Raw genomic sequence first — 24961 nt, 5'->3', positions numbered from 1 at the left:
GAGGAGGGTCACGAAAATGATCAGGGGATGGAACACCTCTCCTATGAAGAAAGGCTGAGAGAGTTGGGGTTGGTCAGCCTGGAGAAGAGAAGGCTCTGGGGAGACCTTATTGCAGCTTATCAATACTTAAAGGGGGCTTATGAGAAAGATGGGGACAAACCTTTTAGCAGGTCCTGTTGTGATAGGACAAGGGGTAATGGTTTTAAACTAAAAGAGGGCAGATTTAGACTAGATATAAGGAAGAAATTTTTTACGCTGAGGGTGGTGAAACGCTGGCACAGGTTGCCCAGAGAGGTGGTGGATGCCCCATGCCTGGGAACATTCAAGGTCAGGTTGGACGGGGTTCTGATCTAGTTGAAGATGTCCCTGCTTATTGCAGGTGGGGTTGGACTGGATGACATTTAAAGGTGCCTTCCAACCCCAACTATTCTGTGATTCTATGATTCTGATTCTTCTGTTACTACAGACTGTCTCCCAAGCTGGACATCCTAGTGTGCTCTCTAACCTAATTTCAATATCTTGTTTGCCTTTGTGCATTTCCAAATTCTGCCATGTAGCTACTTGTACGACACTCGGAATGCAAAGAAAGGGCTGGTGCTTTCTACCTCTGATGTTGTAGAGAGCCCAATCTGATCTATAGCAAATTGCTATTCTTTCTAGTGTCTAGCAAATATTGGTGTTTAATTTCACATCTCGCACACCCAGTCATTGTAAATTACAATTACTGCCTCTTGGGTTTCTCCTGCCAACTCAAAGTTTACTCTTTCTAATTATTTTTCCCCATATATGTTAGCTTTCACATGAGTCTTGCTGTTTGGGTCCAATCTGCCTGTCTCTTGTTCCCAATATAAGTCGTCTTCAAGCTTTGTTAATGTGCTATTAATGATTCTGTCATCAAATATCAAATAATACTTAATCTAATACACTCCTTGCAGCATTCCACTGGCTACTTCTGCATAGGTGATATATTGCTGTTTGTATTAGGACTAAATGTTTAGTTTTAAATCTGCATGAGCACATCTATCAAGCCGAGAGATTAATTTTGAAGTAAGGCTTTATGAGAGCATTGAAGTCCCAGTATACTGCACCTACTGTATTCCCATACCACTTATTCAGCAGTACTGTCATAAACGCAGGCAAGTCTTTCTGAAAAGATTTTTGTTTTTATATATATCTAAAAACATATGGGTTGTGTGGTTTTGTTTGTTTTTTTTTTTTTTTTTAAAGACTGTGGTCCTTATTTCTCAGGGATTGCCATTCTCAAGGATGAAGTCTGCTTCACTTAGAGCTTGAGTGCTTGAACTGTAGGAGGGCGAAACGCAGATGTGTCAGACCTGCTTGTCCTGGAACCTGAGGCTGGGCCAGCCCCTGTTGTCATTTACAGTCTGACTTAAGCCTTTGCTGTCTGTGCAGAGGCGGTGCGGTGGTATTAGTTACGGTTTTTGTCAAAGCCACTTTTGCATGACTTCAGGGAGACAGAGAGGTTCCTGTGCTGGATCCAGCCCTGTATTCTCTCCTCCTTCCCTTGGTTCCGAATGCCAGGTTCATTCTTTTCAGTACTAAATCATGGCTGTGGAAAAGGAGGGAAGATGCTTGTGTAGATTTTTGTTTGTTATTTCTTGGAATATTCCTACCTCTGTCTTCAGGAACTATGACAACTTTACATCTGTGTGTGGGGGGAATTGTTTGTTACCTGTAGAAATACCTGTCTTTTTTAAAAAAAAATCATGCCTTTTTATTTTGAAAGGCTGTGCATAGCAGAGCTGGCATAAGAAGAAAATACGTGCTTCCCACCTTCCTTATTTTATTACAAAAGCTAGACACATAAATAAAACACCAGTTGGAAAATGAGCCTAGCTGAAGGGATGCGGTTCCCAAGATTAGCTTGGTTGTGCTGGGTGGTTTTGTTTCGTTTGTAGATTTGATTGGCACATAGTGGTTTAATATATTTTTTAAAAAGAAGTAGTTTTTAAAAGCTCTAGGCTATTAAATATAGTGAAGATATTAAGTATTTTAGGTTGCTCCTTATAGTATTTTTCCTGCATTACACAGTGCACTACTCTTACTCTCCAAAAACTGTTGTAAGTGCAGGCACAAATGCCTTTTCATTTGAGCATCCTTCAGTTTTTAGGCAAGTTAGCTTGGAACTTGCTGACTCGTTTGTGGATTGCTGCTGGTATATTTATAGTGTAGGTCAGCAGCCACAATATTAACTTTCAACTAAAACAGAATCCATTTCAGTAAATAAATTGCAGAACCATGAAACTGTGGCACAAATGTAAATTTGGTGTTCTAGTTCCTACGAAAATATTGAAATGTAAGTGCATGCTGCTGTATGCTTAACAGCTCATGTGGTGTAAGAGCTATTGTATGTTGCAGTCTGGTTTTATTATGCTACTATTTTTTTCCCTGCCTTGCTGGAGCAGCTTACCTGAGGGACATATAAACCACAAGTCTTTTTCCAGGACAGTAAAACAGTGATAAAATGTGGGGAACCTGAAGGGTACATAACTTTTTTGTCACCCCCTTTGGCATAATGGTGGCCTATTTAAAACTAAATGCAATTTTAGTGTTTTATAAAATGGAGATCTCTCCTTTCTGTTTGCTTTCTTTTGAGATAACTATGAGGATTATAGTTAACTAATCTTAAGGGTATATCAATCATAACTATGCCTGTATGTGTTTTTGACTAGAAATGTTTCTTGGCAACAACTGTTGAATTAAGCTGCAGGCATAAGTCTGCTCTTTAAAAGAGTACTGCTGCCATAAAATTAGAGTTTTACTATTCATGTATGAGACTTTACAGCTCATTCTCCTACAGTCTGGGAACCTTTTCCCGTGGTTTTGGAAAAAGCAGTAACTGCCTTAATTTCATAGGGAAGGAAAAAGTCTGAGGTTTCCTTTTGCAGTCCTTCATCATGGAGAAGCGTTGCAGCTTTTTTGGAGTATTTTGCCTTCTACAGCTTTATCTTGCATAATTGACAGGATGCTTGCTAATAAACACAAAACATACTAATAATTTATTTCTTACAGGGAAGGTGCCTAGAGATGTTTTGGGTCAGTTGTGTATCGGTGTGGATGTGATTTCATATATTGACTTTGGCATTCATTTAAAAACTGGTTGGATGGAGACTGGATAGCTCAAAACCAGAGATGGTGGATCCTGACTGCAGAATAAAGCAAGCTTTTGAAATGCAGGAGTTTTGCAGTCAAATGTATGTGGTGTGGTAGGGTAGGGGGGGTTGCAAGACTGGCCTTAGGCACTTGGTTACATTCCAGTTAATCTTGTGGCTGTGATCTATTGGCTGTGGTTGGGGTAAAGAGAATAAAATACACTAAAGAAATAAACTAACCTTTTCAGCGGGCATTTCCTGCAACAGCTGTTGAAGTTGGGATGAGACAGTCTGTGATATCCTGAAAGAGGAGTAGGGTCTAAGATGCCTGGCAAAGAGGAAAGACTTCGCTTTTACTGCCTCACTCATCGTGCATCAGCTTCTTCCTGATGAATCTAACGGTGCAGTGATGGTCTCCAAGAGCAGCTCTCTTCAGAGCTTGTCTGTTGGTAGCAGATTTGTGTGACTTTAAGCTTGGTGAGCCAGTGTGACCTATGTGTACCTGGAATGCTTTGATCCCAGTGGTGAATAAATACAATTTTTCACAAGCATCATTTAAAGGATCTATACTAATCATCTAATTGTTCAGTTGGCTGAAATGTGAGGATTCTGATGAAGTTGGATTTAATCTAAATAATGTGTATTATTTAGCAAAGGTTTTGGAGCAGCTCATCCTTATTGGCTCAGAATCAATACTTGCACTGTTCTCGATGATCAATTTTGTCTCTTTATAACTAGGAGAAATGGAAGAAGAGATGGAAAATCCAGAAATGGTTGATTTACCAGAGAAACAGAAGCATCAGCTACGACATCGTGAGTTGTTTCTCTCACGACAGCTGGAATCTCTGCCAGCCACACACATTAGGTAATGATTATTTTCTTCCAGTGCTTTTTATTCAGAAACCAAATGGCATTATTATTATTCAAGTATTGTTCAATGTAAGGTTAAATTCTGTGTACAACTTCAGTAATACTATCTTGTGAATCACATGAGCATTTAAGATGTTTTTTCTTAAAATGTGTTTCTCTTTTTTTAGAGGCAAATGCAGCGTTACTCTGTTAAATGAGACAGAATCCCTTAAATCATATCTGGAACGGGAGGTACGAACCATTTTGTGAATTGTCAAGCTTGAACAGTTTATCCTGGCACAAGTTAGGATTGGTGGCTTTTCACAGGTTTTCTAAAAAGAAGGTGGTTCTTTCATTTCTACATGTACTGTACGGGCACTGACAGTGGGAAGCTTTAGGCTTCATACAGTTCTCATTCTGAGATAAAACTTTGTGGATCTAGGGGCCAGAGCTGCTGTTTACATCCTTGTGACAGTAAGCTGCCTCTCCTTCTGTAAAGAGAGCCCTACTTGCTCATCAGCCCGGCAGTCTGAAAGTTCAAACCTTGGAGGCTCATGCCTCAGACAAGACAGGGTGGGAGGTAGAGTAAATGTGAAGAGCGAGCAAGCCAGAAAGCTGTATTTCTATATATTTGCTTTATCCTGAAATCTTACAGATTTATGTTTGTATGGTTTAGGCTTGATCTTGCCTCAGATTTCTGAGGAGCTTAGTTCCCTGTTTTTTGAGTTCATTGTTCACTGTTGTTTACCTGTAGTCTTCATATGCCACCACAGACACTTAGGTCCTTGAAAAACTACTTGTCAGTTAACTTCTGAGTCCTGCAGAAATTTTCACAATCTGGCTATTTAAAGGTACCTCAAACTGAACACTTGAAACGGAATTGTGTTGCACTGTTAATCACTATTCAGAATATAAGTCTTGGGTTTTACTTTTTCAGGTATTTTGGGATTTTAAAAATTACAATTGTAATTCTTTTAAATATATTTATATACTTTTAATTGTGGGTAGACCTCTGGCTGTCAGCTGGGTTAGACAGTCTTCGAATTTGACAATCTGGGAGCTTTACTTTGGGAGATTAGCAAACAATTTCAGTATATTATTATTTGAATACATCTGCAAGCATTACATTTGCATTTGAAAACTTTACAAGATTTCCTCTCTTGTATAACATTTTAATTAAAAACAGTAGGGTAATGGTCATTACCAGCCTGTAAAAAACATGGAGAAAACGGGTCATTTTTTGCAAGGAGCATACCGTAGTCTGTCTCATAGTTGGGTTTTCTTTTTAAATGCTTTTTTAGCTTTCTTTAGTATTTATTTAAGCATAAGATGAATTTTAATCTGATAGTCTAGTTTAAGAGAATTTTAAACAAAGCACAGGGATTAAATAGTCGGGTTTCTCTTTGGAATGTGAAACCAAAAACATGTCAAGTCTTCTCAGGGCTGCCAAATGGCAGCGCATCAAACAAGGGCCGTTGTATTCAGAAATGCTTGTTACCAGCTAGCAGCCTAGGATATGCCAATTTGAAAGCAAAAGTTAATCAAAACTGAAATTAATTTAGATTTACGAGTACCCAACTTTTAAGTAGTATTCGTTCTCGATCGCTCCCAACACATTTTTATTATCACTAATGGTACCGGTAGGTACATTGAGACAGAGAAGGGAACTGGCTTTCTCTGATCATGCAACAGCTCAGTTGCAGATGTAGGAATAGAAAGAGATTTCTCTTTTTCATCCTTTTGAACTCTCAAAAATGCAAGATGGGTGATGCGGGTTATTTTTAAAACTGAGCAGGCACTTACAGATTTCACAGAATGAGAGAGTTCCCTGAATGTGTCCTGTCACTTAGTACAGTATTTTGCCGTGGTGCAAACTAACTTGGACAGATGGTAAAGAAATTAAAAGCTCAGGAACACAAATGTGCTTGGGTGGAGGGTAAAGAGATTGAGGAAAAGGCGATAGTTGTTGCCTGGTGAATTCATAGCACTGGATGGTACTGTTTTGAACTGTTTCTTCTGCCCCCCTCTGCCCCGCCGCCACCCCCCCCTTTCTAATGGCTTCTGTCAATAAAGCCTAAACAGTTCTAGGGAATCTGTCATTTGATTTCATGTATCTTATGACCACTAAAAGTAGGTTTTCAGCCCAGGGCTGTCTGCCTTGAAAGGAGGTTAAACATGCAGACAGAAATTTTTAGGGAGATAATAAGCATAGCAAAATTACATTTGTGTTATCTCTGTTTTCCTCCTTCCACCCTCTCTCTGTCATCTTCCTCGGGAAGATTGCTCTGTTACATTTAGAGAGGGAGCTGAAGGGGGACTAGCAGTGACTTTTTTACTGTGCCTGGAAAAATTGGTTTTGTAGCAGGAGTGAGGAATAGGAGGAAAAAGAAAAAAAGCAACTGGAAAGCCTGAATTTCCTGTAGATACTGAATTCCCAGGGAGTTCAAGAGAAGGACATAGCCAGTTATGGCAAAAGCATTAGATTTCCCTATTCTGCAGGAAACTATTTTATATGTACCATCTATTTTACTGCTCTGCTAGGATATATCCAGAGGCTTGGGTGAATTTTGCCTGCTGGGTAGATGTCTGGCATTTTGGTACCTTTTGCTACCCTCCCCCAAAGTAAAATCCTATATAGTTAAAATATATTCCCTGCCTTCACCCAAACTGACTTCACGAAAGTAAGTTTGCAAGCTGTAATGAACTAACCACTATTTCTGTACTGTACTTTCACTTAGAGCCTGTTTTTCTTTTTCCAGTTCTTCTGCAGTTTCTTAGTGGCTCTGGTTCTTGGCTATAGCTACGGGTAGCTTAGGGGCTTGGGTAGGGAAGCTCTGAGCATATGTGTCTGTATAACACTTTGGAGAATTAGAAAGTCATGGTTTAATTTTAACTCTTGGCAGGTCACTTTAATTTTTCTAAACATGTTGGGTGTTTTCTGGGATCTGAAATTAAAAGAGAAAACCCTTCTTTTTCTTCACTGCTGCAAACTCAGCATACACGTTTTGACAGCTAAAATGAGCATGGAGGATTTTGAAGAGCCATGTTATTTTGCTGTGAACATCACTCTTCATGTGAAACCCTTCTAAAAAATTGTTCTTACCACGTAGTGGTGATCAAGAGTTCACAAGTGCTTTAGAGTATACAAGGATCTGCTTTGTTCCTTAGACTATAGTTTGCATTGGCACTAAACTGACGTTTATTAATGTTTTCAGAAATCCCACTCAGTTTGTATGAGCTGAATTTCATGCTTCTATGGGGGAAGATGGTAGTGGTATTGCATTACTTCTGGGGATTACAGTCTGTCTTGTATTTATGCTTGAGCCCCTAAACTTCCATCTTTCCTCTGTTGAGGAGGCTCTGGTTGGGGAGGAGAGCCCAGAGGCTTTTAATTCTTTCGCTGAACTTGCTTGATTTGAGACAGAACTGGACAAGTTATAAAAAGATGACCTGAGACTGGTACAGAAAGATGGGTTTTATTTTGTAGAGAAAATTCATAGTGATAATCAATAAAAGAGAAGCAATAGGGCGTCTAACAGTCAAATACCATGGGAGAAAGCCCCTCCACAATGAATGACTTTCCCTGGCCAAGAAAGACTGTGTTAAGAAATCGCCTGTAGAATTGGCCTTCCTTGGGGCCCACTGTGTTGTTATACTACAGTGTTTGGTTTGCGTATTTGCTGGGCAACGTGCCTGAAAAGCATTAATGTTGTACTGATATAATTTATCCTACAGTTAGGTATCTTGGAGCTGGAACAAATAAAACACTATATATATAACATGGAAGCTTGCGAGACAAAAGCTTTTCCTACGTTTTATTTATGCAACAATACATTCTCAAAATATTGTAATATCTTGAACTTTGTGTATGTCAGGGAGCAAGAGACCCAGATTTTTTTACACAGCTATAATATAAATGAGTTTTCATATACTGTGAAGCTCCCTTCTGTCAGTAGGTTGATGTAATTTGACCCTGGTACCTGTGGGAGTAGGAATCAATTCTATCAAAAATGTCACTCATTTAGGATGCAACCGAATCCCCTTACCCCAAACCCAACCACAGACAACCCTTCCAGTTGACTTGGCTGGGTGTTGGAACAGCATTTTGCCAAGTGTTAGCTATGGCTTTTGTCCTGTTATCATGACACAACATGAGATTGTTCTTGCCCTTGGAGTTTGTGCTTTCACCATGGGGAAATGGCATGTTTTCTGCTGGAGGAGATTGGTGTGAACTCCTGTCTTGCCTCTTGTGCTGTGCTGTATAGGTGATACCTTATTGTGCAGTAGCTTTCCCAGGTAGCAAAGCAGGTTTGGCTGGCTTGCTTGGCTCTTTTCTGGCTTGTTTCCTCCCTTCTGTAGATGTTGATCTCTTCCCGGAAAAATGCCGATTTTTATTAAAATCGGAGCAGAAAATACAGAGTTACCACGTTTAACACTTAAATTCTGTAATTGGATGCTGGATGCATTATACATGTGAAGAAAACACGGGAGACCTTGCCTCTGTGGCATCAGTCTTAGATTAATATGTTTAATGTGCAGGGCTGGGGAACAGAACAAGTATGTACCTTTGAAGCCCAAGCCCACAGAATTTTTGTCATGTTACTGGGGAAACTCACAGCAATTCTTCCTTTTTTGGGCTTTGTATGACAGATTGGGAGACTTTCTTTTCCCTTGCCACCTCTTCATGAAGATGAACAGGGCTTGAAACTGATGCTGGTTTTGTCCTAATTTTTGTTGCATGCTGTTGACACATACAAATACAGGGAAAGGGAGAATGAGGTGAGCATAAATGAGATGTATTTAAACAGGGACACGTGCTATTGACATGGAAATATGGGGAAAGGGAAAATGAGCCAGAAATCTGAGATGTCAAAAACGGCACGTTGCACATGCTGTGTTTCTGTTCAGAAACACTTCTTTTTCCTGGTGAGGGTGTTGCTGTGGACGGAGGTTACGAAAGGTCTGTTATTTCATGTCCTACCAGCACTCTCTTCCTGCCCCATATCCCACACTGTACTTTCATGGAGCATACCTGGTCTCCTATGTGCCACTCAATAGCTATAGCTAAGTACTTATCCATGTAGAAAAGTTTAATTACTTATACTATGCAATTTTAAGTAGTTAAAATTTTGGCTGTTTTCTTTCTCCACTGTGGCAGGACATTCTCATTCTGGTATGACTTCTTGCTTTAATTTTACACACCCAGGTAACAGAAGCCAAGCAGCTTTTTTAGCCTTTTTCTCATCTACTTGAACAAAACCAACAAATTAATGTATTGCCACCTGCAGCTAATTACTGCTGCTGCCAAATCTGCTACCCATCTCCCAGTAACGAGCGGAAGGAAACATGGCTATTGAAGCTTAGATGGTGGCAGACAAGAAGTTGGTCAGCAGTGCATCCCTGAGACGAAGAAAGCCAAGCGCATCCTGGTCTATATTAGCAGGAGTGTAGCGAGCAGATGGAGGGAAGGGATTCATCCCCTCAGCTCATCACTTGTGAGACCACTTCTGGAGTGCTGTGTCCAGCTTTGGGCCTCACAGCACGAGAGAAACATTGACATACTGGAGCAAGTCCAGCAGAGACCACAGAGGGTGTCTGGGGCTTCATGTCTCTATGGGTGTTTCATTGGTATGGCTGTAACACTCTGAAGTTACGCTTTAGTTTGTACTAATATTTCTGTGCGGATAAGTTGCTATCATCTAGTACTGCTATTTTGGTATATGGGAAAGTGCAATTTTGTGTTCTGAAACAGCTGATATTACTAAAAATTATCTCCTGGCCCTTTTGAGCCTCACTTTTGGAAGAGGAGCTTTGTTCACTTCAACTTCAAAGACTGTATATTAAGGGAACAGCTGCTTTTGAGGAGAGCTGTTACACTTATAATATAGAAGAAAGTGTCAGCATTTAATATCGGGTTTTAAAACTGGTGGTTCACTTATTGTTTGTTCACCCAATTTTAAAATCTATATATAGGTAATAAAACCAAACTTAAAATGTAAAAGCTTGCTAGTATGTATGGAAAGCTGAAAGTAAAAGCTAATAATACTGTTTACTTTTTGCTTTTGTTTTATTTTTAGGATTTCTTCTTTTATTCACTAGTATACGATCCTCAACAAAAGACCCTACTTGCTGATAAAGGAGAGATTCGAGTTGGAAACAGATACCAGGCAGATATAACAGACTTACTAAAAGAGGGTAATTTCCATAACTTATTTAAATTGTCAAGAGGCCATGTCGAATGTGGCCACTTTTATGTGTGCAGCCTACATAGGTGTGAGAGGTGGAGGTTTCCACTGCCAGGTCACGTGTACAATGATGGCCTGGTTTGTTGGTGACTGAAGCTGTTGCCCACTGAATGCAATTAGTTATGTCTCAAACCAGTCTTTAAGTGGGCGTTTGTCCAAATCATAAAAGTTGTTGAAACAAATTGAATTAATTGGCTCCCTCCGAGCTTGCACTCTTTTTATTAAGAGATTTCAGAATTTCCATGGGAAACACAAATTTCCATCACGTCTGTAAAGCCCTTTGTGTTTTTAATCAAGCCTCACTTCCCTATAAGAACCCCTCCAAAATTACTGCCAATTAAATGCTGTCTCCCCTCATCAATTTGCCCATTATTGCCGAGTGCCTTTTCCTCAGAGCCCTCTCCCCATCCCAAGTGTTGGCTGCCAGCCTAGACTTCTCACCTGCAGAACAGGCAGGAGGAAGAATTTGCTGGCCTGAATGTGTTGTGAGACCTCAGCCTGCCCCCGCTGTGTCATGGAGCGGTAGGACCATGAGGACCCTGGCCCAAGGAAAAGGGCGTAGTAGCCAGCTAGTAACCAATACTAGTTACCAAATAGTAACTAACTTTAGATTTGTCTTTGCACTACCCTACAGATCCAACAGTGGGTGGAAAAACTAAAAGGGATGGAGAATATTGGCATCTAATTGCTCCTTTCTGAGACCCATGCAATGCATGGGAAAAGGTCTGTTGGTATGCTCCTGAGAGAGCAGGGGTTGTGACCCACGTTGGAAGGACCTTCTCCAGACTGTATGGGCAGAGATGTGAAAGCAGTGAGACGCTTCTGTCCTTGCTTAGGAGCTTTGCTGATACTGTTAGCTTCATGTTAGAACAGGCAAACAAATTGGTCAGGACTCTTGTTTAATTTGTCTATGAAACTGGTATTTATTCAGCAGCTGGGCAAGCCTCCTAAGTGAGGATGAACTAATTTGAAAGGCATTCTTTTCCCTCAGTGGGCCAACACGGGGCTTCAGAGGAGGATAATCTCCAGATGTTTTAAAGGGAGCAGGAAAAAGAAGAAAAGAAAAAAAAAGTCTCAGTAGCTCCTGTATTTTTCCAGGGTATTTTGGTTTGTGTAGGGTCAGGAAAATAAAAGCAAGAGAGTCTGATGCCATGATTCCCCTCTTAGAAAGCAGCTGATGCAGGTTGAACCAGCTACTCTTTGCCTGCTCAGAGCAGCTGGGACTGTGTCTGTTTTCCTGGAACTGCTGCAAGATAAAGGAGAAAGAGAGAGGAGCTGGGGAGAGGGGCTGAAGAGAGACTGTCTAGTTGGGAGAAGGATGTATAGTCTGTTTCCCATTACATGCGTTCTTTGAAACCAGTTCTTGAAAATCTGATTGCTCGATTCAGACAAGCTGTGTTGCTGTGTTGTCAAGCTGAAATTGTCACAGACAAATAGGTGAATGAAATTTTCACAGTGGCTTCTTAGGCAGAGTAACTGAGATGGGTTAGCAGTTAAATTATTGTGAGATAAAAAATCTAGAAAGTACTTTTATTTTAAAACAGCCATATCAAGCATTTCTAATTTGTTTTTCAACCAGGTGAGGATGATGGAAGAGATCAGTCAAAACTTGAAACAAAAGTTTGGGAAGCCTTTAACCCGCTAGTAGACAAGCAGATAGACCAGTTCCTGGTGGTAGCACGGTAAGAGCATTTTACCTCTCCTTTGAATAAGTAAACTCTTCCAAGCACTTTTTATGTTCTTTTTGCTTTACTAGTATGAATGCTGGTTTTGGTTGCTTGATTCACTTGCTCTGTTTCGAAATGATGGACATTTTACATGCGTTCCTGGGAGTTGCATGACTTTAGGAACAGCTACTCAGATTTACAACTTAGCTAATCGCTTTTATGAAAGAAAAGCAAATGGCATGTGAGAACTATCCTGTAATTGGTGAGTTTTTTCAGATACTTTGGCCAGCATGCAGGAGGCTTAGTGAACTACAATTCTTGACAGTTCATTACTCTGTCTACTTTCTGCCTTTTCAAATCCAGTAACATTTTAACATCCATTAATAGTTTGCTAAGAAGTCTGGTAAAGTGTTTTTGATGCAGTGTGGATGCTTTCTAATGCCTAGATTCCAATAGGTAGGCACAATAAAGTAAAGCCCTGCAAATCTGTACAGATGGTGAAATGTGTGCTTTTATTTAAGCCCAAAGCAATCTTTGGTCAACTTTTCCTTTTTAAAATGTTTTTTGAACTTTTTCATTGGTATGCATTTGTATGAACAGAAGCCTATACTAAATTTTTATATAAACAGAAGCCTATACTAAATTTTAGGCTCTCATAGCAGCTGGTGACTGAATAATTTTGGGTGGGGTGGGTGGGTAACACTCTCCAAATTCTGTGTCTTTTAGGTAAGTTTGTAGGACTGTGTGGGAGGAAAGTGGTGTGAGTAGATTGGTAGTTGCACCTTTTGATGTTTTTAGTCAGTGGAGCAAGTTATCATTGGATATGGTTAGGAAAGGGGTATGTAAAGTTACAAGCTGCTAGTAGCATCTGGTTTGCTAGTCTTGAGAGTTCTGCTCATTGGCCGTGGTATCTGATAGACATGGACCCTGACTCGCAGGGCTGCCTGCTTCAGCCAAGGACTTTAGTCCTGGAAAACAGAGTTAAGCCTGTATTTCAGATACTCTTAAATTGGGCCCTGGTTCTGTCAGCCTTTTGGTTCTTGTTTTTTCCCCTCTTGAGTTATCATGCTTTGAATTTTCCTCCTGAACTTTCCTGAGCGTGGCATTGCTGTGCCCATTGTGGCATAAGTTCATGGGATGCTCACCAGAGAGGCAACGCTAGAGCTTGTGGAACAAGGACAGGGCCCTCCAGTTCTGATTGAAGCTGCTGGATGATGCAACAAGGGTGCATTTTTATCAAACAGCAATAAATGTGTTTAACGTGCTGAATGATACAAGCTCAGGGAAATACTGGGGGGAAAAAAAAAGAATTGAGGTAAATGAAGGAGATGGTGAAATGCAGTGTTTTAAGTACTCAAGATGAGAAGTGTATATACTCAGAAATACACATCCAAATAGATTTTTCTATGTACTTTGAAGATAAAAACTTGCCATTATTATGAACTTTGGCCAAAATTTTTAAAAATGGCTAATCTGAATTGCAGCACTTAAAAACCTTTGCATGGCTGCTTGGGCCTTGTGTTGCGAGTCCAGTAACAGGGAGCCAAGAGTGAAACTAGGCTGGTTAAGATTAAATGTTGACTGCAGTCCAGATCAAAGAAAATCTCACAGTTCAGAATCCATTAATACATTTTTGCCTTTGGTTAAACATGTTCTGTTTGTGGTATAGACTTTTTTAAAGTTCATAAAATTCGTAGTGTTCTGGCTACGCTAAAGGATCGCCATAAAATTTAGGCTCTTGGAAGTTTCACTGTGCTGCTTACATGATATATTGCTGTTTCCCTTGACCTGTGCCAACAGTAAAGTCAAACTGGCTGAACTAAGTGATTTATGTGCAACAGATTAATTCTACTTGATCAGATGGACATAAGGAAATGGATGAAAGTGGGGAGAGGATAGTCTCCACCAGTGATGCGGAACAAACAGATGAAGGACTGATGGGGAGAGCTGGGATATCTCCAGCAAAGGGTATTCCTGCTTCTTATTGGGACCCTTCTTGACAAGGCTGTGGTTTCACAGTTGCTTCCAATGAAGTGAAGTACAGGACACCACTGAAAAGCTAATAACTTTTTCTGGGTTAATTTTCAGCAGGATTGATTCAAATTGCCACTCAGCCACACAGTGCTCTGGTGTTAGTGTCAGGAAGACTCAGCAGGAAGCGAGAGGGTAGAAGTGCCCTGGCGGATGGGGGTTTGCACGTGGGTTGGTTTAGAGTGACCATAGAGCTGCTTTGTGATGGGGGTTTCCATCTTGTGTAGGCTTTTGGTAGCGAAGCTGGTTTTAGTAATGCTTTCTGGCTGTTCACTGCTGCCCACTGAGTTTGTTGATACAGCCGCTTGAGCGTGCGTGCTGTAATGAGAATCACTGAAAAGATCAGTATAAAAATCGCTTCAGTCTGGAATTGGCAAAGTGATCCAGTTTATAATTAGATGCCATGCACAGAAAAAAAAGTATCAGTTCAGCTAAAGCTGGGGACGGGGGAGTTGTGAAGCAGGGATGGGGATAGTGACTGGGGGGCTGGGGAGAGGGTGAAGTGTGATTCGCCACAGAAACTTGGGTGGGGGAGGCTGTTTTGGATTTTGGCCAAAATTAGATATTTGATGACCACTACTGCTTAAGCATTTACCTTTCCTACTCCTGCACTGCTTGGCACTGGTTTGTTCCTCTGTGTGCTCAACTAGTTTGGGGAAGTGATCTGAGTGGAGCAAAAAAAAACCCCAAAAACCTCACCTTTTTTTGTTGTAGTCACTCAGAGGAGTTCAGTTCCAGTTCACTGTGCAGGAGCCCAAGCGTTTCACCCACGTGGTGTAGCAAGCAGGAAGGAGAGTAGGAATAACTAGAACCGATGGTCCTGTTTAAAGGTTTCTCCGACTAATTTCTTTAGGGATAAAATGAGGAGCCATGGGGCTTGTGGTCTCACAAGCAGGCATGGCTGGCACTGGGAAATATTTGAGAATTGCTGTATTCTTATGCAGGCTATGTAATATATAAATATGTTGTATTATATTATGTTGTAAAATAAAGATTTTTTTTTTTTTTTTAATTTTCCTGAAACTTAAAAAAAAAAGAATGCTTGCATTACTGCATTTTTTTTCTGTCTGGTCTTGTCACCTGTCTCTGTACCTTCGGACAATGCGGTGCTGCTCTTGCCATAGTGGAAGAGATTTTTGCCATTCATAAAGCTCGCTTATGCTCAGTTTCTGTTAAAGCTTAATTCTGTTGAGAGATAGGGGATAAGAGAATAGTTCAGAACTCCCTGTTTGTGATCCTTGAGTCTCTCACTGTTTCCCCTCCTACGCCTAAGCCTCTTTGGTCATATGAACTAAGTAGAGTAAAGCGTTCATAATAACTAACCACATCTGAAGAGGCTGGTCTCTGGCTCAGAACTGGTGCCAAACCATGTAATGTTGTTACTGAGAAATGGAGTCTGCTGATCTCAAAAAGTGTTGGTTGGGTGTTTATATTTATGCTTGTTTTGCATGCAGAGTTAATGCTCTGTTTAATTTCTTTCAGGTCTGTTGGTACGTTTGCCCGAGCACTAGATTGCAGTAGTTCTGTCAGACAGCCAAGTTTGCACATGAGTGCTGCAGCAGCCTCTAGGGACATCACGCTGGTAAGATTTTTAAGAGGACCTTAAGTTTTTGAGAGATGCAAAATATTCACCTCGGCAAGAACAGTTGGCAAAGAGAGAGCGGCAGATGGATTGTAATTGTGGCCTGCTGTGAAGCAGGTCCTGTCTTTGTAAAGGAACCCTTTATTTACATATGAAGTAACTTTTTCTGGCCTTGTGCCTCCTGTGATCCATCATGGATAATTCTATGAGATAATTTTTTTTGTTTTGTTTTATTAAAATGTTTTGATGACATGCTTCACAGCCCATCTCTTGCAGGGGCTTAGTAGCTGTCTTGAAAAGAATGCAAATTATCTGCCGGTCTGCAGTGTTATAATGCCAGAACCCCCCAACACCAGACTGTCACTGGCATCCTTGGGCAAGATTGTCTGGGGGAAAAGCTTGTGGTCAGATAAGAAATTTCAGTTGATCATGTTCTTCTCTTTGACGACCTCCATTTTAGAGTACCTTAGGAGTGGTGACATTGTTAATATTTTATAATCATAAATGATTCTGAGTAGATAGAGGAAAGGGAAAACTTTAACTTAAAGTTTAATGAAAATCTGAATAAAATTTATGAAGTCTCCAGAGAACTGTTATCAAAGCCTCACCTCCTAACTGGAATAATGTGAAATCATATATAGAACAAATTCTAGGATAAAACACTGTAGATTAATTATGCACGTGCCCAAAACTGGTATGATGAAAAGCAAATAACATCCTGATTAAAACTACAGAAACTAGGAAATAAAGCCAAGCTTTCATTTACTAATACCAATTCCTCCCTCACAACGTGTTCTCAGCCCTTGTAAATTACAAGTTGCAGACAGTGGTAGCTCAGCTTTCTGAGGAGTAATTGCTCTTGGGAGTAATTCTTCTTTCCTACTCAGCTATGATATGTGACTTGACTTCAGTCTTTTTGGGATTTGTGGCCTTTGGAGGAAGTGTATGTGTGTGTTGCTCTTAAATATTTTTCTTACATGCAATTTTTGTGGATTATTTGACAAAGAAAGTGCATGGCTAAGTTTATTAGAAAATATGCTCTCGGACATCTACCTTCACGCCCCATCTGTGGATGGTACCTAACAGGGCTGCTCAGTCCTGGGGTGAGTGGGTTTCTATCCTGCGCATTTTCTTAACAGTAGTGCTACAGTGGTGGTGCTGGTGAGTAGCTAAGTGGGAATTACTGATATGCAAGGGCTCGTGTTCCACAAACCCCACTACTGTTAGTGAACGTTAGACTTGTACGCTGACAATTACAGTGAGTCTGAGGTTGGAACAAGTTTTTACTGACTTTGTGTTAGGTATAGAATACCGCACCCTCAGATCTTGGTGCAGAATTTTTGTTACTGCTGTTTCACTGTGAAGCATTTTTTGCCCCTAGATGCTTGTCCTTACATTTCTCTTTCTCTTTTACAACCATGTAGTTCCATGCTATGGATACTTTGCACAAAAATGTCTATGACATTTCCAAGGCAATCTCTGCGCTTGTGCCACAAGGTGGGCCAGTCCTGTGCAGAGATGAGATGGAGGAGTGGTCTGCTTCAGAGGCAAACCTCTTTGAGGAAGCACTAGAAAAATATGGAAAAGATTTCACTGACATTCAGCAAGATTTTGTAAGTATATAAAATGAGGGCCCACATGGTGACCAGTTCTGATCAGTGACAGAGCTGGTTTACAGTTTGTCTAAACTGTGTTTTTTTCTTCGTGTTGAAGAAGAGGGCTTTGAACTAGAGCATGTGTCTTGCTGTAAATTGGGAAAGGCAGACCTCATACTGATGACAGCCTGTTGTACAGTCAGAATTTCAAATCACAGATGATAGCTTTTCCTTTAGAGACGTTAATTTAAAATCATCTGCTCCACTACAGCTGAAGGAGGATTTAGGAAAGTGTTGTGACAGCCTAGCTGCTGTAGATTAATTTGTGTTTGGAGGAGAATAAGTACTGGGCTTTCTGAAATGCAAAAATTTAGTCACTTTTGTAATGCGATTTCAGAAGGGGCCTTTTGAAAGTTTTAAAAAGGAATCTTGGGCATCCAAGGGAAGTGTCCTGTAGTTTGGCCAAAGCTCCACCCTAGGTGCTCAGCCTGCAGATTGAATGGAGCACTGTAAAGAGAACCAAGTTTCACTGTATCGCTGTTCGAGTCCTCTGGAACAAAACAAGTAGTTTCAGTGTTGCTTGTCCTGTGCTCTAATCTTTTAGACAGAAGGACTTGGAAACAGTGCAACACTCTCTGTGGTCCTGCTGAAATCCTCGTGCTTCTCAGGCAGAGAACAGAGCTGGCAGGGCACAATTCTGTTAGTAGGTGTTTTGTTTTTTTTTTTTTTTTTAATGGGCCAGCTCATAGAAGCCAAGCAAATCAGAACTGTGATACTGTAGTTGTGGCTCTTGCTCGAGTCTTTGCTGCTCAAGCAGAGAGAGTCTGAGCCAGTGGGTTCTCTTCCACATTGTGCCTCTCTTGAATTGTTTACTGTGGAGCCAATGCAGCATGAAGATTTACCTGTAACCTGCTCTACTTCTACACCAAAAGCACTACTTTTTGAAAGGGCATTTAATTTAACATGGGTCCCATGTGCATCTAATGCCTTTAGGAGATTCAGACACTGACTGTCTTTTTTTGTTAGGAGGGTTAGTAGTTGCAAGACTCTGCTATAAACTGTCTGTCAAAGGAATCCTGTGAATTTCACTAAGGCTGTGTGCCAGCTCCCTGCAATGACTGCTGCTTTTCCTTTATGTCCCTAGCTCCCATGGAAGTCCTTAACAAGCATAATAGAATATTACTATATGTGGAAAACTACAGACAGATACGTTCAGCAGGTAAGAGAGTCAGAATCACCTCTTTCATTCTAACAGAAGATGTTTTTCTTGCCTTTGAAACCAAGCGTTGTTGCTTTATTCTCCTTCTTGGGGTTCAGCCTTTCCAATAGGTGGCTTCTGTAATGATCTGAAGCACTGAACAATCTCTCATCACTAAACTCACTAGCCATTCGGTAGATACAAACATGCAGCACTGGCATTGGTGCTTTCTTTTCATGTTTGCTGCTACTTTATTTGTTTGGAGCTTTCAAATGTCTGTTTTGGAATTCAGCAGTTTGAGGAAAGGAATATGGTTAATTTCTGCCTGTAGAATTCAAGGTCAGCATTAACTTCAGTTTCGACTTTTTATGGGACGGTGGGCAGTTGCTGTGCAACAGGCACCCATGCTAATTCTCCACCTCTGCCTGCCCGTGACTTTGATTGCAGATGCATGGAGGCTCCCCCATGTAAGCACTGCGAGTCAAGTGTTTGTCTGGGAAGCGTTGATGGCTCAAATTCCCAGACTCGTTATACTTGAGAATCAGCTTTGACTAGTGTTTACAATCATTTTTATCTCTACTTGTTTAAATATGAAGGCTGCTTGGTCCCTTAAATAAAGAAAGCACAGTGCAAGCAGCATGCAAAATGTTGCACAGTATCAGTTGCTGAAAACTACTTATAATATTTAATGGGAAAATTAATTAAAACAAGGGAGAAGTATATAATGGATTTTTCATAATTATCAGTATTATGTTTAAGCATCTATTTGAAGTATTAGAAAAAGTGGAGTTATAAAAATGTCCTGCCTTAACTTGCTTCATTGGAAATTCAGCCTGGGATAAAGGCTAGATGCCTGAGGCATTGACCAATATTTGGCATGTGCTATATTTGGGCACCTTGGTCTGTAATGTGATTTTAACTGTTTTCTTTCTGATTAGAACACTGTTTAAATTACAGAGTGATCCTCAGGACAAATGAGAACTTTTTTGCATCAATTCTGTATTACTTTTTTAGAAAAAAATATTAACTGCATCCTCATTCCAATATTTCTCCAAGTTCATTCTTTGATTGAAACTTTTCCTTTCAGTAAGGAAATGCGTGGTAGGAAAGTGGGGTGGTGATGGAAGCTGGCATGGTGGGGAAGAAAGGTGCTGGAGAAATGAGGTCATGGTCTTTCCTTCCCCATTGAACTGTGTGTATCATTGATACAGTGAGTGCTGCTATACTGTCTGACTACACCTGTTTAGGAGACAATAGCTGAGTGTACTCAGCCTGTACTACACTCAATATTTGCACTGAGAGGAATCCATTTATCTTCTTCCCTGCATCTTTTATCTCACCTCACTTCTTTTAGTGATAAAAATCCATCTAGCAATATGGTAGGTATCAGAAAAAGTGAGGCAAGTTATTTTATCAGTCAGTGAAAACTAGAATCTTAGGTTGTTGCGTGAAAGTGTTACCCCTGTGCAGTCAGAACAGCAAACAATAGTAGGAATTCTTGGGAAAGATTAAACCAAAAAGCATCTCTATACTGTTCAGAAAGTCCATGATACGTTTGCAACAGTGAAGTTCTGTTTCTGCCCATCTTGAGGTATGTACCAATGGTGGTGGTGGGAATAAGGGATAGGGAGCAGTTTCTTTCATGTTCACTTTTGGATACCGTAGGAGAGAGATTGGAATAGCGTCCCAGGTGTTTTCTTCCAGGCCTGTGTACTGGGAAGGCAAAACAACTGGAGAAACTGTGCCTTGATTAGGAAGTGGTTAAATTCTTTTGCTTTTTCCACTTTCTTGAACTTTCTTATTACGTGGATAAAATTGCAGAGAGGATAGTTGCGTGAAAGACACTGATTATTTGTTCTTGCAGCAATTAAAAAACCCAGAAAACCTACAGTTTCTCGTACTGTTTTGCTATATTCCTGTGCAGTGGGTTTTCTATCATGGTTATACTGTACCTTACATATGCTGCCCAGCAGTGTACCAGGGATTTGGGGAAACTTCCAATTACAGGCTCTGCACTTAGGAGACAGTATGAGCATAAGCCAAACGGGTAGAAACTGCAGTACAGAGATATCACATCAAGTAAGCCTGAACTGAGCTGAAGACCTCATCTCAAATTCCCAGCTTGTACAAGCAAATAATACTATTAAACATTTATAAAAAGCCTGGGAGAGCTATCTATATATAACCACAAAGAAAGCATAGGAAGTTGTAGTTGAAATAATGGTGTATTACATTTATATTTTACTTCATGTGTGCAAAGTCTTTGGCAAAGCACATCCCTCACCACTTCTTCCATCTGTTTCTTCACAGTGTTTTGTCTGTGTAGATTCTTTCCTTAGTCTAATGCCACAAAATCGTTCTGGGGCTAACAGCATTTTTGTAATGAGATATTGAAAATGTGCTAAGTAAGGATATGAAAAGTGTGTATCCTGTGTTGTTTCACTTTCACTTGCCTTCCTTCTAAGAGGATGATTAAATTATATTCCAAGGCTGTATCTTATTGTCTTTTAAAAAAATACTGATAACTTCCTCATTCTTGTAGAATCTTTGGCTGAATGAACATAAAAACGTCCATTTAAACTGTCTGTTTCTGTGAGTTGCACAACATAGTAATGAAGTTTTTTGTCATCGGCCAATTGCCTACTTTGATGAAAAACAGTTAGTTGGGAACTGTTTACATCCTTCTGTATTTCCTTTGAGATTTTCTTGGAGCAAGAAAGCACTGTCATAATCCTGAAGCAGAATCCATCTGTTTCTTGCCATTGAGGAAGCTAAATTTTGAGTTGGCTTCAACAGAAGACCCTCTCTCGGAGCTGAACAATAAGGTATACTTATGTTTGGTATACCTAAGATTGAAAGGCTTAATACAGCACTTCCATGTCTTGTGAGTAGGATACTGTGAGATACATTCAAATTGACTTGTTTTGGAGCATGCACTTGGATCTCTTATCCAGTAAGAGATTTATTTGGCTTCAGCTATACCATACTTTTGAAGGTTACCATCGTAATTAGGAGTTCAATCATTTCAAGAGAAGGACTGACCCTCCAAGAACAGAACTGCTAGAAGGAGTAATTCTACTGCAATGTCAACACAGAATTTGTGGTCTGATGTAGGCTCCTGAACGTCTGTCCAAAGCAATCCCAAGAGTTTTCCTATCAAAGACACCCTTTCAGAGTTCTCCTGAAGAAAAAGAGGGAGATGCATTCCAAACTCAGTATCCCGTGTCTCCTTTGAATGCAACCTTTTCTTGAGACAGATTTCCCGTGTCAGTTCACAGGAGCATATATTTCTGATTCAGAAAGGTTTGAAATGGCATCCACTGAGCAACTGCTGTTTGGTGGCTTCCCCCAGTCTTCAAGAGTTGATGTGATGTTTGGGTATGCCTACATTTTCATTCAAAATAAAGGTGTAGTTGTGAATTCCAGGGTGATTTTTTTTTTTTTTTCCCCGAGATCTTTAAATGCTTCTGCTGTGCATATCATGAGGGGAGGTCCTGAAAAGTTTAGAACATGACACCTTCCAACTGTTGAGATGCAGCTGAGAAGAGCTCAGGACATGACAGTAGCAGATGACTGAGTTAGTCATGTGCTTTCTGAAAGTTGAAGGCTTTAATTTATTTTTTGCATTTTTATTTGTGCTTGAGGAGCACGTAACTTCAAGAGGAAGATCAAATATTATGAATTTCTACTGTTCTATTTGTTATGTGGAAGTGTCATTAGAAAAGTGTAGGAGAAAGAGACAGAAAATCATTTTTAAGGTAAGCACAGTACTGAGAAGATACCAGAGAAAGTGGAAGTGCCATTATATCTGACTACATGAGGTAGGGAGCTTAGCAGAGGGAGCTCTGGGTAAATCTTGATGTAGATAGAAAACATCTTTATTAAGGAAAGCAAACCTTCTTTGTACCTAGCCAAGAGCTGAGAGTGACATCTTAATGTACTAGGCTTCATAAAGTACTGTGTGCTAGCAAAGTAGAAATAACATCAAAGAAATGTTTTTCCGTATACATAGGACATTTTATCCCAAACACACCTCCTGTTAAGCCTACAGTAACATGGAACTATGGCAGTTTCGGCAAGCAAGTGATGGAGACTGTAGGTACCACACATCAGTGCTGAGATGTGTTGCTGGAGCACAAGCAGCTGGAAACACTTCTCCCAGATGCACCGTGGACTAATTACCTTTTCTGTCCCACCTCCCCTGCCTCCCAGCAGCACTTGTGTGTTCAGAGTTTTGAAAACGAATAAAGTGTGAAAGTTCTCTAAATCCAGAAAATGCGATTTAGAGACTATCTTCCCCATCATCAACTAATAAAGGCTTAATATTTGAGGATATTTGAGGTGTCCCTATGCTGTCTACCAACCTGACTTTTGCGTTGCAGTCCTTGAAATATCCCCTGCATTCCTGGATTTCTTCTGTTATTTCCTCTTTAATTTTTAAATTCACTCTTTAGAAAATGACCACAAACATTTGCTCTGATACGTCACATATTATAAAACTCTTTTCACGGTCAGTGGGTAGAATGAAAGATGTTAAATCTAGGGAGAGGATATATAAAGGACAGATTTTTGCACCAACTCGAATGTACAGTGCTCAGTAATTTAATCCCTTGGTCCCTCTGGGATAGACAAGTTGGTAATATCTCCACTTTATAGATGAGGTAAATAAGAGGATATCCTTAAGATGTGCATATATAAATAACTCAAAGACAAAAGATTGCATTTAGCCCAAACTACTAGAAAAAGTTAGAAATGTTCAAACTCTGATACGTCACATATTATAAAACTCTTTTCACGGTCAGTGGGTAGAATGAAAGATGTTAAATCTAGGGAGAGGATATATAAAGGACAGATTTTTGCACCAACTCGAATGTACAGTGCTCAGTAATTTAATCCCTTGGTCCCTCTGGGATAGACAAGTTGGTAATATCTCCACTTTATAGATGAGGTAAATAAGAGGATATCCTTAAGATGTGCATATATAAATAACTCAAAGACAAAAGATTGCATTTAGCCCAAACTACTAGAAAAAGTTAGAAATGTTCAGGGTTTTTTTTGTGGATGAGGACATTCATAACTACATCAGACAACATTAAGAATTTATAGCGTAAATATGCTTCAGGCACAAATCAATTAATAACTGGCAAAGGACCTAGCAAAGCACTTTCTCTGTGAAGGGATTATTCTGAAATTGTGCATGACTACATTTCAGGCACCTTTCTTTTGTACCTTCTGGTATCAGTCACTGTCAGAAAATAGGAAACTCATCATATCTAGTCTATTGATTGTCCACAGCCGCAAGTACTTAGTGCAAAACCAACCTCTTCTTATTCAGTACATTGTGGTACCTTCTGAAAACTTTCAATTTTCCTGGTATACTAGTTTTTAATAAAGGTGTATGCTGTATGTCCATGCTCTGCACTGATCCCCAGGCAGCAGCTGTAGGAGAGGGAGGGTATTGCTAGGTCCAGGTGACTTATGGCAGTTGTTCGCTCAGAGTTAGCACCATGGTCATCAATCACAAAGAAAATCTGTGGTGTGAGGTTAACATTCATCACCAGTTTACTAAAATGTTACTTAATACCCTAAATTAACCATGTCTCCAAGGCAAATGACTTTACATTGTAGATAGTAGAATATTTCAGCTGCTGGTAATGCATTGTGCTTGCATGAAACTTTTTCCATTCATAGATTTCCAAAACTGTCATAACATAATGACTCTAGATAGTCCCCTTGGGAGCTTTTGTCAGGAAAACTGCAGCTTTTTTTCACCACAATCTAGAAATCTAGTGGAAATTAAAAAAAAAAACACCACCACCCAGTTCTCTACCAGTGGAGGTTCCCTGAATTTCCTGCTTTGGCCTCAAGGAAATGTGATTCTTGTACAAAGTTCATCAACCAGTATTTTAAGCTGTTTATCAGTATCTGACGTTGGACTTCCTTGTAATTTCTGGGGAGAGTGAGCTCTGCGGCTGTTTGTCTGCTGACATAACTGCCCGTGGTAGTCTGTGCCTGGGGAGAGAAGACCTGTTTTTCAGCCTGGGCTGTAGGTGGAATAGCCTTCAGTTCATGAGCAGAAATGCACCTGAGAGCGTGTGTTGTGTTGAAGGATGATTTATTTTTTTTTTTTTTGGGTAGCGTCTCTCTGGAAGATAGAGGAGGGTTTCTGATGCTGTTGGAGAACTGTTGTCACAGCACTTTTTGAGGCCCATCATTGGATGCTTTGGTTTCTTGCATAAAAAGACTTGGAGCAGGATGTTTTGAAAATGTTCAACTTTGAATTTGTGGTTTGTATTCAGAGGGAGAACCTCTTTAGTCCCATCACCGGTTGCCAGTACAATGTGTATTATTGATTCCCCCAAGTCTGTGGGATTGATAAGGATCAATTCTATGAAGTCTTCATTTTGGTTTTCTTGAAGACAGTTTTCAGGTAGCTTTCCTTGTCCTAGATGAGATTTAACAGAAGCAATCTGGGAAACTTGCCTGCACCGGCAGAAAGAAGTCAGCTTCTGGATGCAGCTCTTTGAAGGTGTACCTGTAGTCTCAGTTTCAGGATATCTGAAAGGATAACTTTCAGAAGTTCTGTTTTCTCAGTCCTTGTTCTCTTGTCTGACAACTTCATTCTTTGATTTCTAAGATGGGTTGACTTTTATTTGCAGGAAAGGGTAAGAGGGGAATTCT

The 24961-nt window shown here is 40.2% G+C and overlaps 1 protein-coding gene across 1 annotated transcript in view; it reads left to right on the top strand.

Moving 5' to 3' along the window:
- MTA1 (metastasis associated 1) overlaps window positions 1-24961 on the top strand; it is a 69934-nt gene that overhangs the window by 7863 nt on the left and 37110 nt on the right. The window contains exons 3-9 of the mRNA XM_019473673.1: window positions 3852-3978; window positions 4151-4214; window positions 10040-10157; window positions 11787-11889; window positions 15388-15487; window positions 16912-17100; window positions 18227-18301. Of these exons, the coding sequence (XP_019329218.1) occupies window positions 3857-3978; window positions 4151-4214; window positions 10040-10157; window positions 11787-11889; window positions 15388-15487; window positions 16912-17100; window positions 18227-18301 (771 nt within the window). The 5' untranslated portion in view covers window positions 3852-3856. The remainder of the gene's footprint in view (window positions 1-3851; window positions 3979-4150; window positions 4215-10039; window positions 10158-11786; window positions 11890-15387; window positions 15488-16911; window positions 17101-18226; window positions 18302-24961) is intronic.

Source organism: Aptenodytes forsteri, unplaced genomic scaffold, assembly GCF_000699145.1.
Source record: "Aptenodytes forsteri isolate BGI_AS27 unplaced genomic scaffold, ASM69914v1 Scaffold104, whole genome shotgun sequence".
Lineage (NCBI taxonomy): Eukaryota > Metazoa > Chordata > Aves > Sphenisciformes > Spheniscidae > Aptenodytes > Aptenodytes forsteri.
The sequence above is the reverse complement of the archived record's forward strand: the minus strand, read 5'-3'. Positions and strand labels throughout refer to the sequence as shown.